Below are 19,225 nucleotides of genomic sequence, written 5' to 3' on the forward strand. Positions count from 1 at the left end.
GCCATCCCCGAATTGCTCTTCAACAGTGGGAAGCAAGAAGGTGCTTAAACCATCAATGTAGACCTGTGCTGGGATAGTGCCACGCTAAACAACAAGAGGTGAAAGCCCCTCCGTGAAAAACACGACCACACCGCAACAACACCGCCTCCGAATTTTATTGTTGGCACTTCACATGCTGGCAGATGACGTTCACTGGGCATTCGCCGTACCCACACCCTGCCATCGGATGCACCGTGATTCGTCACTCCATAAAACGTTTTTCCACTGTTCACTCGTCCAATGCTTGCGCTCCTTATTCCAAGCGAGGTGTCGTTTAGCATTTATCAGCATGATGTGTTGCTTATGAGCAGCCGCTCGACCATGAAATCCAAGTTTTCTCACTTCCCGCCTAACTGTCATAGTACTTGCAGTGGATCTTGATGCAGTTTGAAATTCCTATGTGATGGTGTGGATTGATGTTTGTCTATTAGGCGTTACGACCATTTTCAACTGTAGGCCTACTCTGTCAGTCAACAGACGAGGTCGGCCTGTACGCTTTTGTGCTGTACGTGTCCCTTCACGTTTCCACTTCACTATCACATAAGAAACAGTGGACCTATGAATGTTTAGGAGTGTGGAACTCTCGCGTACGGACGTATGACACAATAGACAGCAAGTCATCTGACCACGTTCGAAGTCCGTGAGTTCTGCGAAGAGCACCATTATGTTCTCTCACGATGTCTAATGACTGTTGAGGTCGTTGATACGGAGTACCTGGCAGTAGGTGGTAGCACAATGCACCTGATATGAAAAACGTATGTTTTTGGTGGTGTTCAGATACTTTCGATCACATAGTGTAGCTCTTGCGCACATTTACGTATCTGCAAGTATTACTGCTCGCCAGTTCTTTTTTACTGAAATTTCGGAAACATAGCGAGATATACTCATTGAGAACAGTGATGTTCCAACTGACAACACCATGAACAAACAGGAAAAAGTCGATAAGAAACCAAAATACGTTAAAGTACGTATTTGGATGATATTCTAGAGGACAAATGTAAATGTCAACGCAGTCGTAGTGCGATACGGCATGTGGCTTTTCTACGCGACACAATTGTGCCATTATGTGATAAGCTATCGATTTACACCGACCAAATCGTAAAATTTTCGCAATAACGAACTGTGTAGTTAAGGTTCACCAGCCTCACCTTGCCTTTAGAGAGGTGCATTGCTAACAGCTCTATTGCAGTTTGATTGCCTTTAGTGACCTTAGAAATTCATACCATTGAAACAGAAACATACATCGGTTAACCCCTAACTAACATGCTACAATGCCATCAGCAATTTCAGCAGAATAAAAACGCAGCTGTGACCCATTTATAAGATTTATTCTCAGTTCCACGTGCCTCACACCAGACATTAATTCGAAATACTAATCATTTTCAAGATAACACCATCTTCCTCTGTCTGCGTGCACTATAATGTGTCGGGTACTGGTGATAAAACTCAGCATCCACACAAAGTATCCCTGTACCCGAGATGACGTTGTCCAATACCTATGGATTTCATTTGACTATTTTGAGAAACTGATGTACTACCGAACTTAAACACCACTTCCTGTGTCCATCTGGCCCCTGCGTCCTCACTTCTATCATCGACGAGGGACAACAACCGATTCGTCGATTCAGTGAGTTCTCAGCAGCAGCTGACACATTTTAAGATTTACGCACCTCAGATCGGCGCTGAAGCTACAATTTGCTTGTCATTTTGCCGCACCCACCGGTCATTGCGCTAGTCTGGCTAGTCTCTAGCTCAAGTAACCCTCTCACAGTGAATATCAAAAAAATTCTCATGATGTCACAGGAAACCCTCACATAAACCCCAAAGCAGCAGAAGAAAGAGGTATCATATCATTAATGGCTATAAGCAAACGGAGGCATCTATCTTTGTGTATCAAACCTCAACCCTACTTCGTTAACTTCTTTGAAGCTCTACTACACTTGTCTACATTGAGATTCTACTACACCAATCCGTTCCTGTAGGTTCGTAAATTAAATTCTGCAAAGTCGCAGCATTACCACAGTATCCGATTATGACTATGCTCACAAGATATTAAATCGCTGTTGCCAGTAGTCCTCTGAATAGCTTTTACCATCGCCTGTCACAAGAGAAACTACTAGTATGTAACTCTGGGAGTTTGACCCAAAAACAAGACTTGGTCCGTGTTACGATCTTTTCGTACCTTTTAAGTTAGGCACGAGATTCCTAGTGTCATGAAATGTTATGTAACATTCTACGTTAATTCAATGAAGTTGCACTTCAGACAACAATAAACAATTCTAGACTAATCAAGATCGCTAGTCATGGAGTTCTGGTAGCGTATATTACTCATTCAGTAATTGGGTAACATGTTCAAAGATAATTTGTCATCTTGTGATAAATCATCCGAAATTATTGTACTTTTGTACCTACTTTAGCAGTATCCTGTTACAGGCATTCTGGCTGAGTGTTCCCCTCTTGCTCTGAAAATTAGATTAACAGCTAAGGTAAATGCGAATATTAGGTTTCGAAGACATGCTTCCATTTTTCAAACCCTAACAATCAAAAATAGTGACAATAAGCGATAGAAAATCTATTATGAACGAGTAATTGAGTAGTACAATAAACAACAATTACTTACACTCCTGGAAATGGAAAAAAGAACACATTGATACCGGTGTGTCAGACCCACCATACTTGCTCCGGACACTGCGAGAGGGCTGTACAAGCAATGATCACACGCACGGCACAGCGGACACTCCAGGAACCGCGGTGTTGGCCGTCGAATGGCGCTAGCTGCGCAGCATTTGTGCACCGCCGCCGTCAGTGTCAGCCAGTTTGCCGTGGCATACGGAGCTCCATCGCAGTCTTTAACACTGGTAGCATGCCGCGACAGCGTGGACATGAACCGTATGTGCAGTTGACGGACTTTGAGCGAGGGCGTATAGTGGGCATGCGGGAGGCCGGGTGGACGTACCGCCGAATTGCTCAACACGTGGGGCGTGAGGTCTCCACAGTACATCGATGTTGTCGCCAGTGGTCGGCGGAAGGTGCAGGTGCCCGTCGACCTGGGACCGGACCGCAGCGACGCACGGATGCACGCCAAGACCGTAGGATCCTACGCAGTGCCGTAGGGGACCGCACCGCCACTTCCCAGCAAATTAGGGACACTGTTGCTTCTGGGGTATCGGCGAGGACCATTCGCAACCGTCTCCATGAAGCTGGGCTACGGTCCCGCACACCGTTAGGCCGTCTTCCGCTCACGCCCCAACATCGTGCAGCCCGCCTCCAGTGGTGTCGCGACAGGCGTGAATGGAGGGACGAATGGAGGCGTGTCGTCTTCAGCGATGAGAGTCGCTTCTGCCTTGGTGCCAATGATGGTCGTATGCGTGTTTGGCGCCGTGCAGGTGAGCGCCATAATCAGGACTGCATACGACCGAGGCACACAGGGCCAACACCCGGCATCATGGTGTGGGGAGCGATCTCCTACACTGGCCGTACACCACTGGTGATCGTCGAGGGGACACTGACCCATCGTTCTACCATTCCTAGACCGGCAAGGGAACTTGCTGTTCCAACAGGACAATGCACGTCCGCATGTATCCCGTGCCACCCAACGTGCTCTAGAAGGTGTAAGTCAACTACCCTGGCCAGCAAGATCTCCGGATCTGTCCCTCATTGAGCATGTTTGGGACTGGATGAAGCGTCGTCTCACGCGGTCTGCACGTCCAGCACGAACGCTGGTCCAACTGAGGCGCCAGGTGGAAATGGCATGGCAAGCCGTTCCACAGGACTACATCCAGCATCTCTACGATCGTCTCCATGGGAGAATAGCAGCCTGCATTGCTGCGAAAGGTGGATATACACTGTACTAGTGCCGACATTGTGCATGCTCTGTTGCTTGTGTCTATGTGCCTGTGGTTCTGTCAGTTTGATCATGTGATGTATCTGACCCCAGGAATGTGTCAATAAAGTTTCCCCTTCCTGGGACAATGAATTCACGGTGTTCTTATTTCAATTTCCAGGAGTGTATTTCAAGGTAAACTGTAGGTAATATCTATCAGTATGCATTTTTGGTGAAAACTATGGTAATTTGGCATCACAAATTAACAGCTACAATATTTAGGCCATGTTATTAGGAGAGTAAATTACAAAATATTGCAAATAATACTAGAAGGGAAAATTTGTGGGAAGAGAACGAGGGGTAGAAGACGGACATCCTGGATTGACAATTTAAAAAATTGGTACAACTGCTCAACGTCAGAACTCCTTAGATCAGCCAAATCAAGATCAGAAATTGCCATGATGACAGCCAACCTTCTTAGAGGAGACGGCACATGAAGATGAAGGATAGTCTCCGCACGTTGCAGCACCAACTGCCAATCTGCATCGTCTTCCATGAGAGTGCCATGTAGTGAGGCTTCAGCCATATTGTACTGGGGCTGCGCTGTCGATGGCGACTATGACCAGAAGGTATCACAGTAAGTCTCGAAGAGGACGTCGTAACACGTATGAGGGACAATGTCGTCATCTAGGGGCCAATATGCACAGGAAAGCTCATGGAAGCAACACATTTTGCTTTGGTACTGGGATATTCATTTTTTCCTCTCCCATATCATCTTGATCCGTTGCCTCACAATTTTTCGATTTCTTACGAATCTGTCAGGTTTTTCAAGTGATGTCAACTGTGTGATTGCTACGCTACTGGCCATTAAAATTGCTACACCACGAAGATGAAGGGGGGGGGGGGGGGACTGGGGGCCGAACCACACAATAACCCTAGGTTCGGTGTGATGCGGTGGCGGGGTGAGTGGACTGCTGTAGCCTGTTGTGGGGTTGTGTACCACTGAGGCTGCGGCGGGGGAAAAAGCTTTGTTTCTAGGTCCCCAGTTCAATACAATTCAAAATACTTCATCTGCGTTATTCCTATTGTTTAAAAGAACTATAAACTCCCAGACATAATATCAGCAAAGGAATCTTAAGAAAAACACTGCATCATAATCTTCTCACAGCCTCGATCAGTTATCTTGTAGATCTGAAATTCCTGTATTAGACACTTATTAATCCCGACATTTTTCTTCTTCACCCACAAAATTTTAAATTTTTGTGTATGCGTAACTTGACTAATTGCTTAATGAAAATGAGCGATTTGTTTGACAGGTGAACAGCTGAATTTGTTCTGTAGAAGTTTCAGACATGGCTGTGGAAGTAATAAACAACTGAACACCCGACACCACATGAATAGTGAGTAAATTATGTTGCTGGACGTAATCTAATGAAATGTTGCGTGAATATGGTTCTCTGTTTCAAGTAAACCAAGGAGAAATGTAGCTGAAATGTTCGATGGTAAATGAAAGAAATCACCTGATTTCAATCTTTAAAACCAGGGAAAAGGCTTTGAGGCTATAATGAAGGTACAATATTGCTTTTCTTTTGAGATGGGTCCTGGGAACATCAAACTGTCTTCCAATACCATTGTGCATCGGATCTAGCTTAATTAAAGAATTTTGGGGCGGGGGGGAGGGGGAAGGGGGAGTGATCGCATACATATAACGTAAGAGAAAGAGAAGTAGATATTATGACTAGCGACGCCACAGTTAGAAATCATTAAGACATCGAAAAACACTAAAGCAGCGGTTTTAGAAGGCATGACAGTGGAACAGATTAAAAATACAGGCGCCAAAGCAAGTTCACTGTGTCTGTTAGTTTTCCGCCGGCCACTGTGGCCGAGCGGTTCTAGGCGCTTCAGTCCGGAACCGCGCTGCTGCTACGGTAGCAGGTTCGAATCCTGCCTTGGGCATGGATGTTTGTGATGTCCTTAGGTTAGTTAGGTTTAAGTAGTTCTAAGTCTATGGGACTGATGACCTCGGATGTTAAGTCCCATAGTACAGAGCCATTTGAACCATTTTTTTGTTACTTTTCCCACCTCCCTTTGTGGATACAGCGGCTAGCATCAATGCAGTCCTAGTGCGATAAGGTGTCATGTCTCACTACAAGAGGCAATTACGTCATCATCATCATCATCATCATTTAAGACTGATTATGCCTTTCAGCGTTCAGTCTGGAGCATAGCCCCCCTTATACAGCTCCTCCATGATTCCCTATTCAGTGCTAACATTGGTGCCTCTTCTGATGTTAAACCAATTACTTCAAAATCATACTTAACCGAATCCTGGTAACTTCTACTCGGTCTGCCCCGACTCCTCCTACCCTCTACTGCTGAATCCATGAGTCTCTTGGGTAACCTTGCTTCTCCCATGCGTGTAACATGACCCCACCATCTAAGCCTGTTCGCTCTGACTGCTACATCTATAGAGTTCATTCCCAGTTTTTCTTTGATTTCTTCATTGTGGACACCCTCCTGCCATTGTTCCCATCTACTAGTACCTGCAATCATCCTAGCTACTTTCATATCCGTAACCTCAACCTTGTTGATAAGGTAACCTGAATCCACCCAGCTTTCGCTCCCATACAACAAAGTTGGTCGAAAGATTGAACGGTGCACAGATAACTTAGTCTTGGTACTGACTTCCTTCTTGCAGAAGAGAGTAGATCGTAGCTGAGCGCTCACTGCATTAGCTTTGCTACACCTCGCTTCCAGTTCTTTCACTATGTTGCCATCCTGTGAGAATATGCATCCTAAGTACTTGAAACCATCCACCTGTTCTAACTTTGTTCCTCCTATTTGGCACTCAATCCGTTTATATTTCTTTCCCACTGACATTACTTTCGTTTTGGAGATGCTAATCTTCATACCATAGTCCTTACATTTCTGATCTAGCTCTGAAATATTACTTTGCAAACTTTCAATCGAATCTGCCATCACAACTAAGTCATCCGCATATGCAAGACTGCTTATTTTGTTTTCACATATCTTAATCTCACCCAGCCAGTCTATTGTTTTCAACATATGATCCATAAATAATATGAACAACAGTGGAGACAGGTTGCAGCCTTGTCTTACCCCTGAAACTACTCTGAACCATGAACTCAATTTACCGTCAACTCTAACTGCTGCCTGACTATCCATGTAAAGACCTTTAATTGCTTGCAAAAGTTTGCCTCCTATTCTATAATCTTGTAGAACAGACAATAACTTCCTCCTAGGAACCCGGTCGTATGCCTTTTCTAGATCTATAAAGCACAGATACAATTCCCTGTTCCACTCATAACACTTCTCCATTATTTGCCGTAAGCTAAAGATCTGGTCCTGACAACCTCTAAGAGTCACTATGGAAAAATTTTGACAGACTGTAAGGGGTCCGTAGGCCCTTACTATAAGTTTGCACTCGGCACAGGTCGACAGGGCAAACTATCGATAGTGTGTCGAGTGGCGAGAGCGAGTGGAGAGATGAGTGAGTAGTTCCCGTGTGGCGGGCCGAGCTGTGCGGAAGCCAGCAGTTGTGGTAATGCAATGTTTACCGACAAATGGAGTGGCCATCACCGCGGTTTGACCCCTTTGTGTTAGAATAATACGGGAAAGTGATAAAGTATAATTACGAGAGTGATCAGTGATATTTCTGTGCCGTTATTTTGATTTCGCGTCTACCGCGCCGGCATTATTTTGGATTTGCAGTGTTGGATTGCAGTGTTGGATTACAGTGATTGAATTTGCGTGTGACGATAATGAATAGCGAGGAAGCCTGTGATGAGATTAGCCGTTATTAAAAGTGTATGACGAAGGCAGTGGCTGTCTCCTTTTTCTTCTGTTTTTGAGACGAATATAGGTCTTAATTAGTGAAGCTGTGTTGGCGTTATTCTTGTCACCAGACATTTCATTATTACAGCATTTGAGAAGGACAAAATGGAATGTAACAACTCCGTAGCAGTCAAATCCGATTGCCAGCCCCATTAGGTACACGGTCACATTAATTAATAATTATTGGGCTGCTATTCGGTCAGATCAGATCGGCTAAAATAATAAATCGGAGGAGTTACAAGACCCAGATCAACTCCCAACATTCGAGTATAAATGAAACACACTAGTGTGCAAAACTTAAGGACGAAGGTAATTTTTGTGTGACGTTCCATTGTGAAATGGCACAACTCAACGAAACTTGGACCAAACATAGGAGGAACTACTACAGTATACTACAATAGACAACTGAAGGAAATACGCAATGAGACGAACAGAAATGACACTTTTATTCAAGGAAAATAATAACACAATAGTGCGCTTCATGTGGCCCCCTGGACCTTGCAAACTGCGGTATATGGTTCTTAGTAGAAAGTATGACCACCACAGACGGCAGCGCATGCTTTGTAACGTGCTCCGATGCTGACCACAAGTTTGATAAGGAGTTCTTGTCGTACGGAGTCCCAATCCTCCGCCAGCATGGTTGACAGCTGCAGAATGGTCGCTGGTGCCTGTGGACGTGTTGCAATTCGTCTTGCCAACGAATCACACACGTGCTCGATTGAATTTAGGTCTGTGGAAGGGGGAGACAAGTCCATTCGCCAATTATCCTCTCTTTCCATGAGCTGCTCTGCCTGCGGTATTCGATACGGTCGCGCATTGTCATATTCTAAAAATGAAGTCGAGGGTGAATACACAACCGAACACACACACGTGGTGGAGGAGTTCAGTGTCACAATAACCTCGACCGGCCAGTGTACCGTGTTCAAAGATGTGGAGGTCAGTACGCCCACGTGATTTACGCCTCACCACACCATAACACCTGGACCACACAAGCCTTCCTATTCGACAATGTTCCCCATGCATTCCGAGTTCCCAGCTCTAGTCATATGAGGATACGTGCAGCACTGACGTTTTGTTTGTCCAGTTGTTTGTCCAGTTGTGATGTGGAGAGGTATAATGTTGCACGGGTGTACTGTCCCCAAAATCTTTGAGAAAAATACACTCACTCGTCAACGTTACTGTGATCTTGCTCTCCTTCCCTATGTTCGTCCACTTGGTGATGGATTCGGCCCTGACGTCATTTTTGTGGATGACAAGTAAGGCCGTCTCGAACAGGGCGGGTGAAGAAGCCAATGGGACGAGAGGGTAGTCGCGGAATGGACTTCCCTGAAAGTTGCCCCGCCTTAAATCCCATCGAGCACATGCAGGATGAATTGGAGAAGACGTATTACATATCGTCCGCATGCAGCATCGACCATTCAGCATTCCAGCATTGTCACCGGCGCTGGTGGAGGGAATGAACAACTCCTTACCAACCTTGTGGCCAACATGGCAACACGTTGCAGAGCATACACTGCCATACCTGGTGATCACATACCCAATTAAGCACCACGTCCCACCTTTTGTAATGTCCAGGGGACCATCACGAATCGCGCTGACTAGAATAAGTCATTTCTGACCGCCTTATAGCCTATTACCTTCAGTTACCTTCTGCACTTTACTGCAGCTGTTCTTTCTATGTATGGTCCAAGTTTCATCGAGCTATCTTACTTCGTAGTGACAAATCATGGGAAAATTCTTTTCCTCCTTAGGTTTTATGCACCTATGTAGCTTAGAATAGGACACGCGAGACGCGAAACAAAAGTAACAAAACGTCATCAGCTCTGTAACAAACAGGTTACCTTGTCAAAATGGAAAATCCTATCACTGAATCAGAGAAATACATTGAGGTGACAAAAAAATGGCTCAAAGGGCTCTGAGCACTATGGGACTTAACGTCTGAGGTCAACAGTCCCCTAGAACTTAGAACTACTTAGACCTAACTAACCTAAAGACGTCACACACATCCATGCCCGAGGCAGGATTCGAACCTGCGACTGTAGCGGTCGCGCGGTTCCAGACTGAAGCGCCTAGAACCGTTCGACCGCATCGGCCGGCGAGGCGACAAAAGTCATGGGCGTTATGCACATATACAGATGGCGGTGACATCGCGTATAAATAGTATAAGCGTGCAATGCGTTGACGTAGCTGTCATTCGTATTCAGGCGATTCATGTGAGAAGGTTTCAGTCGCGATCATGCCCACACGATGGGGATTAACAGACCCTGAACGCCGAATGTTGGTTGAGGTAGACGCTTGGGATACCTTATTTCGAAAATCGTTAGGTGATTCAATATTCCGAGACTCACAGTGTCAAGAGTGTGCCACAAACAGCAAATTTCACGCATTACCTATCACCACTGACAACGCAGTCGGTGCTGGCCTTCACTTAACGATCGAGAGCAGCGGCGTTTGAGAAGATTTTTCGCTATTAACAAACGAGCAAGCTTGCGTGAAATGACCATATAAATCAATGGGAGGCGTACAAAAAAAAGTTAGGACAGTGGGCAAAATTTGGCAAGATAACAGCTCGACATCGCCTGCAGCGACTCTTCTGGGCTTGTAACGATATCGGTTAGACCTAGACGACTGGAAGACCGTGACCTAATCAAATAACTTCCGATTTCAGTTGGTAAGAACTAACGGTGTGGTTCGAGTGTGGCACAGACCACACGAAGCTATGTAATCGAGTTGGCAACAAGGCACTGTGCAAGCTGATGGTGGCTCAATAGTGTAATGGGCCCTGTGGTTTGTTCGGCTATTTCGAGACCATTTGCAGCTATTCATGGACTTCACGTTCTCATCAACGATGGAATTTTTATGGATGCCAATGCACCATGTAACAAGGCCGCAACTGTGCGCGATCAGTTTGAAGAACCTTCTGGACAACTCGAGCGAATGATTTGGCCACCCGGATCGCCCTTCATGAATCCCATCAAATATTTGTGGGACATAATTGAGAGGTCACTTAGTGCACAAAATCCTGCATCAACGGTACTCCATCAGTTATGGACGGCTATAGAGGCAGCATGGCTCAGTGTTTCTCCTGGAGACTTCCAGCAATTTGTTCAGTCCATGCCACGACGAGTTTCTGCACTACGCTGAGCAAAAGGAGGGCTGACACGATATTAGGAGGTGTCGCATGACTTTTGTCACTTCGGTATACATTGCTACCACGTTCGACTTGCAATGTTATCAAAAATTACAGAAAAAAAGTTCAGGTCCAATGTCCAAAACATCAAATCGGAAAAATCCACTAGTCACAATAAAACAAACACATCTGTCCTCACTGTAACAATATTGCTCATTTTCTTTTTAAGAAGCCTCTGACCGCCAGTTATGTACACGGCGAGTCTGCCTTCTGTTAATAATATCAGTCTCTTTCAAGTCTCGTGGAGACTCTGCTTGGAATTACAAAATTGCCAATAAGCCATCATTGCCGACCGTTGCCTTTGTAAAGTCTCTCATATCTGTAGTAAGCAACAGCATCCGCCTTAAGAAGTCAGAAACCGTTGTTGAACCGCCATCTCGTGCAAAGGGACATAACTTAGAGGTTTTAGACTTTGATTGTATCCAAAGAGTAACTTCTTCAATTCCCACAAATGTGCCTTGAGAATTCGATATGCTTCCGAAATTAACCATTGTGTCCTGCGTCTTTCTGGACGCCATGACTTGTCTTATACCCTCGAATCGAAAGACGGAGAAAAAGGGACAGAGAGAGGGAGAGAGAGAGAGAGAGAGAGAGAGAGAGAGAGAGAGAGAGAGAGAGAGAGGTGTGGGAGTGAGGCTCGAGACAGAGACAGAGAGAGAAACAGAAAGAGAGGGAGAGATATAGGAAGGAAGAAGGGAGAAAGATAGCAAGGAACAGGGAGAAAATTAAAAAATAAAAGATTTTTAAAAATAAGCAAAGAAGACGTAAATTCCATTTATGTTTGGGTAGTCAGAGAAGGTTACGAGGCACAGATGGTGTGAGTGTGAAGTATAGGTGATGAAACATGGAATTTGAAATTGAACTATTTCATAGATATTCGCAGTAATGAAGAGTAGAAAAGTAAAAGAGGGATGTTTGTATAATTTAAACAGTTAGTGCTTAGTTTATTTTTTATTTTTGGGAGAATGGAGCAAAAGGCTAATGGCGTGGAGAGTGTAAGAGAGAAAAATTGCTCTCCAGATATTTATTTTGGTGGTGTCTGACATAAGGCACCGTAAGAAGAAATATATTTAAATTATAGCGCAGCTTACGTGCAGTACGTATTCGATTAAATGTTTTGGGTAAACATTCTCCTAATTTCTTTCTAGTGAATTTATTCGCTGAAACAGAAAAAAGCTAAGCATTTGCAGATCGCCGCTCCTTTCCCCAAAACATTACGCGGTGAGAAAATAGACGTGAGGCAGTATGCTCCACAATTACAAGATTCGATACATCCGTGGCAGGTAATTCTTTGGCATTGATGTGCATTCCATAAATCTTTCACTTTTGGTTAAATGCAGTTAAACAGATAAGCCAGAAAGACAGAAAGTGAGTCGTTATAAACGCATTCTTAAAAGTCTTATAACTTCTGTGCCTCACATATGTGGACACCCAGTTGCATTCATCTTTTCTCGAACGTTCAGTTAGGTCTGTAATCTGTCTCATATGCAATAGGTATTCTCTCTTCCATTCAGTCAAATCAGCAGTCATACACGTGGGGCAATGCAGCTACAGAGTGAGTGTAGAATATCCCACAATTTCTGAATTAATGGCTCACTTTCTCTGTCTTAACCAGTTACTCTCCTGCTGTTGCCAAATGGATCGAATTTTGTTCCGTTTTGTCTACAGTGGCCTCTGTTTTTTTTTTTCTGCTGAGTGTACAAGATCTTGATCGCCCAGTTTATACCGCCTTTTCCTGCGATTTATTATTTCTGTAGAGGTGGATGTTGATGCGAGCGCTAATTATTACAACATAAAGTGTTACGAAAGTGTACTAAGACTACACTGAGGTGACAAAAGTCATGGGGTACCTCCCAACATAGCGACGGACGTCCTTTTTCCCGGCGAATTGTGCAGCAGCTCTACGTGCCATGGAATCAACAAGCCGTTGTCAGTCCCCTGCAGAAATACAGAGCCATGCTGCCTCTAGAGAAGTCCATAAATGCGAAAGTGTTGCAGGTGCAGAATGTGCACGCTCTGACATCTCGATTATGTCCCATAAATGTCAGGTAGGATTCATTTCGGTCGATCTGAGTGGCCAAATTAGCCGCTCGAATTGTCCAGAATGTTCTTCACACCGATCGCGAATAACTGTGTCCCAGTGACATGACACCTTTTTTTGGAACCATTACGAGGTGTGGCTAGAAAAAAAACCGGACTAGTACTGGTGAAACAATAAAATGAATGCAATAAGGCTGAAAGTCGCGTGGCCTGTCACATGACTCTCGCTCCGCCTACTGCTCGAGTTTCATCTGCCTCCTGCACTCAGTCTGCCCGTGGCGTCTGTTTTAAGTAGTTGACGTTTTGTCTGTGCGTCGGAAAATGTTGAGTGTACAGAAAGAACAGCGTGTTAACATCAAATTTTGTTTCAAACTAGGAAAATCTGCAAATGAAACGTTTGTAATGTTACAACAAGTGTACGGCGATGATTGTTTATCGCGAACACAAGTGTTTGAGTGGTTTAAACGATTTAAAGATGGCCGCGAAGACACCAGTGATGACACTCGCACTGGCAGACCATTGTCAGCAAAAACTGATGCAAACATTGAAAAAATCGGTAAACTTGTTCGACAAGATCGCTGCTTAACAATCAGAGCAGAGCAGCGATCTTGTCGAACAAGTTTACCGATTTTTTCAATGTTTGCATCAGTTTTTGCTGACAATGGTCTGCCAGTGCGAGTGTCATCACTGGTGTCTTCGCGGCCATCTTTAAATCGTTTAAACCACTCAAACACTTGTGTTCGCGATAAACAATCATCGCCGTACACTTGTTGTAACATTACAAACGTTTCACTTGCAGATTTTCCTAGTTTGAAACAAAATTTGATGTTAACACGCTGTTCTTTCTGTACACTCAACATTTTCCGACGCACAGCCAAAACGTCAACTACTTAAAACAGACGCCACGGGCAGACTGAGTGCAGGAGGCAGATGTAACTCGAGCAGTAGGCGGAGCGAGAGTCACGTGACAGGCCACGCGACTTTCAGCCTTATTGCATTCATTTTATTGTTTCACCAGTACTAGTCCGGTTTTTTTCTAGCCACACCTCGTATGTCCACGAACGGCTGAAAACTGCCTCCAAGTAGCCGAACAAAACTATTTCCAGCCAATGGCCTTTCACTTGCACCATAGGACCCACTTCAGTCCACATAAACACAGCGCACACCATTACGGAACTACCAACTGCTTGCACAGTGCTTGTGGACAGCCTGCCATGGCTTCATGGGGTCTGCGCCATACTCGAGCGCTACAATTACGGCCACTAGTCGAGGAGAGTCGCTGCAGGCGATGTCACGCTGTTAGCAAAGGCACTCGCGTCGGTCGTCTGCCCCAAAGCCCATTATCGCACCGTTGTAACGGATACTTTTGTCGTACGTCCCACATTGATTTCTGCGGCTATTTCACGCATTGTTGCTTGTCTGTTAGCACTGACAGCTATAAACAAACGCAGCTGCTCTCGGTCGTTAAGTGATGGCGTAGTCCCTGGTGACAGTTAATACCTGAAATTTGGTATTCACGGCACGCTCTTCACACTGTGGATCTCGGAACATTAAATTCCCTAACGATTTCTGAAATGGAGTATTGCGGCGGCGCGGTTCTTTCCGTCCCTTTACGACGGACCTGCACCTACCTGTGAACATTGTCTCAGCAGATCATCAGTAGGAAAGCCGAGTGAAACCTACTGTACTTTGACGTGAACCAGGCTGCAATTTAAGTCACTAATCTACGTTTAGGGGGAAAGTTTTCACACAAATGAAAGGTTGGAAATTTTGTCCTCAATTAATATATTCTGAAAATTAGGTGAACAAGTACCAATGCCAAGCCCGTGCTAGTCTTAACACAGTCACTCATAATCCCTTTCACTCACGTTAGCAAGTTTATGGTGTTGCATGTCCCGAAAACCGAGCGAGGTGGCGCAGTGGTTAGCACACTGGACTCACATTCGGGAGGACGACGGTTCAATCCAGCGTCCGGCTATCTTGATTTAGGTTTTCCGTGATTTCCCTAAATCGTTCCAGGCAAATGCCGGGGTGGTTCCTCTGCAAGGGCACGGCCGACGTCCTTCCCTAATCCGATGAGACCGATGACCTCGATGTTTGGTCTCTTCCTCGAAAACAACCCAACCCAACCCATGTCCCGAAAACGTAATACCTACAAAAATACTGATTGTTTTTGATTGATAATGCTCGCCAAATATTAAGTCTGTCGGTACCAAATACAGTCACAGTTTTTAGCCACCGACCTGCTCAATACGCCACGCGGAATATAAGTCTTTTCTCATCACAAAATTCACTTAAAAATTCCGAAATTTCTACACACCCATCGGAATAATTATGCCGTCACTTTACCTCATTTTTGATGTATGAAACACTGCTAGATCCGGCAACTTAACATTTCCATCGGAACTACTACTACACACGTCCGAACTGTTTCATGGCTAGGCTTCGACTCCTCTCTAGAATACTCTAAGTCTTCTCTACCAGCAGAGAAAGGCGCGCGAAGAATATTGCTATACCATTTGTTACTTTACTCAACAGCCAATAGCAAAACAACATTCTCACGCATCAGTCCGTGCTTTTCATCCATAACCAATCGCAAAATAGTAAACCTCATGACTGCGCTTTTTACCGACGTAATTATCTAATATGCTGTAGTTTTGTTTATGCATTAAGTTATTTACTGAATTAACTTTCCCTTTACCATAAACTTACTTTACAAATCTACTCTACAAAAATCCCCTTTGTCCATATACATACTTCTTCGAAATGTTCCCACACTAAATCCTACTACATAACTCGTTAAACAATTATCTTCCTATTAACCTTAAACCACAATCACGCATCATTCATACTGCTAAAACACATTTATAACATTTTACATACCCAAAAAGACATAATAACACTTTACGAAAATACTAGAACAGTTTATGAAAAACATTCAATTGCTGTAGTGCACTCTAGTGGGCACAATACAAACTAAAATCACAGTCCCCCTATCCAATATTGTTCTATATCGGCTGATACATAAACTACGTGCGCGTCCAGTCTCGCGTCACCATCTGTCGCTATCCAGCTGTGAGACACATCTCCCACTTAACCGCCTCCAAGGTAGGATGGGTTTATGGCGCTACGCCTCAGTATCCCACCCATCTAGCTCCAACTAACATTCCGCTTCCAAACTCTGTTAGTTCCCGTCGCGCGGCCGTGATCACGACGGAAACATTCTCATATGAATCACAAATGACAGCTCCCCCAATGCACTCCCCTTCTAAACGTTGTGTACGCGATGTTAGAGCCATTTGTATATGTACATAACGCTGTCGCAAAACTTTTGCACAACAATGTACATCTCCTTTAGAGCCATTTAACACCACTGATACAGCTGTGACAACACAGAATGTCATATTCATCACTCTTGGTACTTCAGGTAAGACACTGAGAAATTCTGGCATTCGTCCGTCCGCTAGAATGGAGTGAAATTTGTTTATATCTACGACGTGTTTATTTCACTGCATCGTTAGGCAACGTAAGCTGGAGCTACCATCGTTGGTGGGCCGGATAGGTTTCATAATGATTCATTATTTGATTATCAGTAACAGTTTCAGTAATTTTCGCAACATCTATGATTTTTTCCAGGCTCATTTAAAAAGTTATCAGCAAAGTCTAAAGCACCTCAGAGTATTGATATGTGCAATGGATCAAAGGATGGACAAAACTCTTTATAATCAGTTCCTCAGTTAACAACTTCTGTCACATATTTTACATCCAAGTACATTTGATGATGTAAACTGTTTTACTTACAGATGCAATGTCAAACCCAAGAACATTACTCAAATACGTTGGTGTCTCTGTCAAGAGCGTATAGAATCCCCAGCACTGCGTCATAGTGGCTACTGCGAGAGCGAATACGGGCAGTGATGTGAAAATTGATACCCACGGCGTTGGAAACTTCTGTAAAAAACATACATAAAACTCCCTCAGCAATAACATATTCAACAAAAGTATGTACTTCGTAAGAAATAATTTGTATCGTACCTTCCTTTCACGTGAGACATCCTTCCGAGATTCTTCAATATAAGTAAGTTCTGCTCTGGAAATATGCTTGTGTCCAGATGGGGTATTCCCTCCAAGCCAGAATATCATCACTCCCCAGAGAATGGAAAGTCCACCAAAGAAGTAGAAGATAGATGGCCATCCAACGGCGCTCTGAGCTAATGCTCCTGATATCACCATTGCTACTACTGTGCCCAGTTGATCACCTACAGGAATGCCGAGAAAACGGTATCATTACAGCTTCATTTTGAAAAGGAACAGCTGATCGTTCCACTGCCAAGACTAAATGCATTAAACTGATTAATATTCATTCAAATGACGAAGCTGTTGAAAGCAACTGCTTGCAAAGTTATATGTCTTCAGCCACTTCAGATTAAAAGTACACTTCCTGAGACACTGAAGAAAATAGAACTCCATAATTTTGCAGCTGTAGAATAGTAGAATGTTTCTCATACTTTTCACTGAGCTAATAACAGATTTCTCAAAACTGTCCTTACATCTTTCACTTGCGTTGAAACTATATACACATGAAACAGTTAGAAGCAAATTAAATAGCCACACTGAACATAAATTACCTGTGTAAACAGCGGTTCCCAAAACATAATTTTCTTTGGGTGGGATCCATTTTGCCAGCAAGGAATGTGTGCATGGGTATACGAAACCCTAAAATACCAAGGAAACTTATGGTAAGACAAAATTTAGGGAAAGAAAACATCGCAGCAGTACTGTCATTGCCAGAGATGAAACGGATAGCTGTGTGGCCGCATACCAGATGTCCGGCCATGCTGTTAGCTGGATGTTCGGTCGACAATCGGCTGAAAATTTCCACGCAGTATGTCGTAATGTGTAGTGTGAGCGAGCCCACAGAAGTCAGGCGCGGACGATCGGACAGATTCGGGTGAATTCGGGCATCGTCGTTCAAAAGTGAAGCGAACGAATTACATATCAATTGAGTGACTCAACTATTTGATTTCTTACGAAATGCGAATACTTTAACTTGTCGTAATGTGATGTATATCTGAAAACTATTTGTTCATAGCAAGGTAAATTACAAAAAATGTCATCGGTAAAGAAGAGATTGCCCATATGCTAATATTTTGTTATAATCGTTGAAAATTAAAATTTTTCTTATATTCCTTTTTTTTTGGCTGAATTGAAAGTGAAGAAATAAAAAGAGGATATACATACCAACGCCCTAGTTTGTCTTCTATTCTTTTCTTTTGAATTGTTTTATTACACTGATAAACAAGGTATTTTTCCATAGATATGACAATTGATACCGTTAAGTAGGTATCTATTTGACGAATATTCGGTTTATTTAAAATTGTCCGCCTGATTAGCTGGGTGGAAACATGCTCGCCTTCTATGCAAGCAGGCCCGTGTTCGATTCCTGGCCCGGTTAGAGATTTTCTCCGCTCGGTGCCTGGGTGTTGTGTTGTCCTTATCCTCATTTCATCCTCATCACCGGCGCGCAAGTCGCCCAATGTTGCGTCGACTGAAATAAGACCTGCACTTGGCGGTCGAACTTCCCCAGATGGGGCTTCTTGGCCAACGATGCCATACTCTCATTTCATTTCATTTTTGTTTGGGATACGTACATGTTTTTGTAAAATGTAGTTATAAGAAACCACTTGAAGTAATAGACAATATGTAATATAATTTAATCCTAACGACATATTGTTTTTCCCTAACAGGTGCTTTAGGTATGAAAAATCATTTGACAACTAAACATCCAGATAAATTTTAAGCAGTTAATAAAGCTACAGCCTCCCTCAAAGCTTCATTGTCTTCAGCCACCCCCAATACAAATTCATCTTCAACAAAAAGAATATGCCAGGAATTGCTTTGGGACGTACACAATGTAAAAGGCAAAAAATATTATTATTTAATACAGATATGATTGCACTATACTACGAACCAATATCTATCATAGAAAGGACCGAATTTACAAGATTCTGAGAACAAGCTTCCCATCGCAACTGAAACATGGAGTTCTTGGTGGGACGCTTTATTAAGGTTCTGAAGATGGAGAAAATACAGCAAAGAAGCTTACATAACTCTAGTGTGCTGGATATAGTGGGACAGCAACTCACTGACAGATTGTGACGCAAAAAGAGACAGCCAGGGTTGAAACTAAAATTGATGTTGTAAGGTGTCAGGATTCTGGACACCTTATATGTCGGGTGCCTCAGTTCTATGTGTCGTTTACAGTCTTGTTTTGAAAC

The 19,225-nt window shown here is 43.8% G+C and overlaps 1 protein-coding gene across 1 annotated transcript in view; it reads right to left on the reverse strand.

The window, feature by feature from the left end:
* LOC126133769 (putative inorganic phosphate cotransporter) overlaps positions 1-19,225 on the reverse strand; it is a 171,680-nt gene that overhangs the window by 41,231 nt on the left and 111,224 nt on the right. The window contains exons 5-6 of the mRNA XM_049915190.1: positions 17,576-17,663; positions 16,983-17,206 (exon numbers count right to left, since the gene is read on the reverse strand). Of these exons, the coding sequence (XP_049771147.1) occupies positions 16,983-17,206; positions 17,576-17,663 (312 nt within the window). The remainder of the gene's footprint in view (positions 1-16,982; positions 17,207-17,575; positions 17,664-19,225) is intronic.

The sequence above is a fragment of the Schistocerca cancellata genome, chromosome 1 (assembly GCF_023864275.1).
Source record: "Schistocerca cancellata isolate TAMUIC-IGC-003103 chromosome 1, iqSchCanc2.1, whole genome shotgun sequence".
Classification (NCBI taxonomy): domain Eukaryota; kingdom Metazoa; phylum Arthropoda; class Insecta; order Orthoptera; family Acrididae; genus Schistocerca; species Schistocerca cancellata.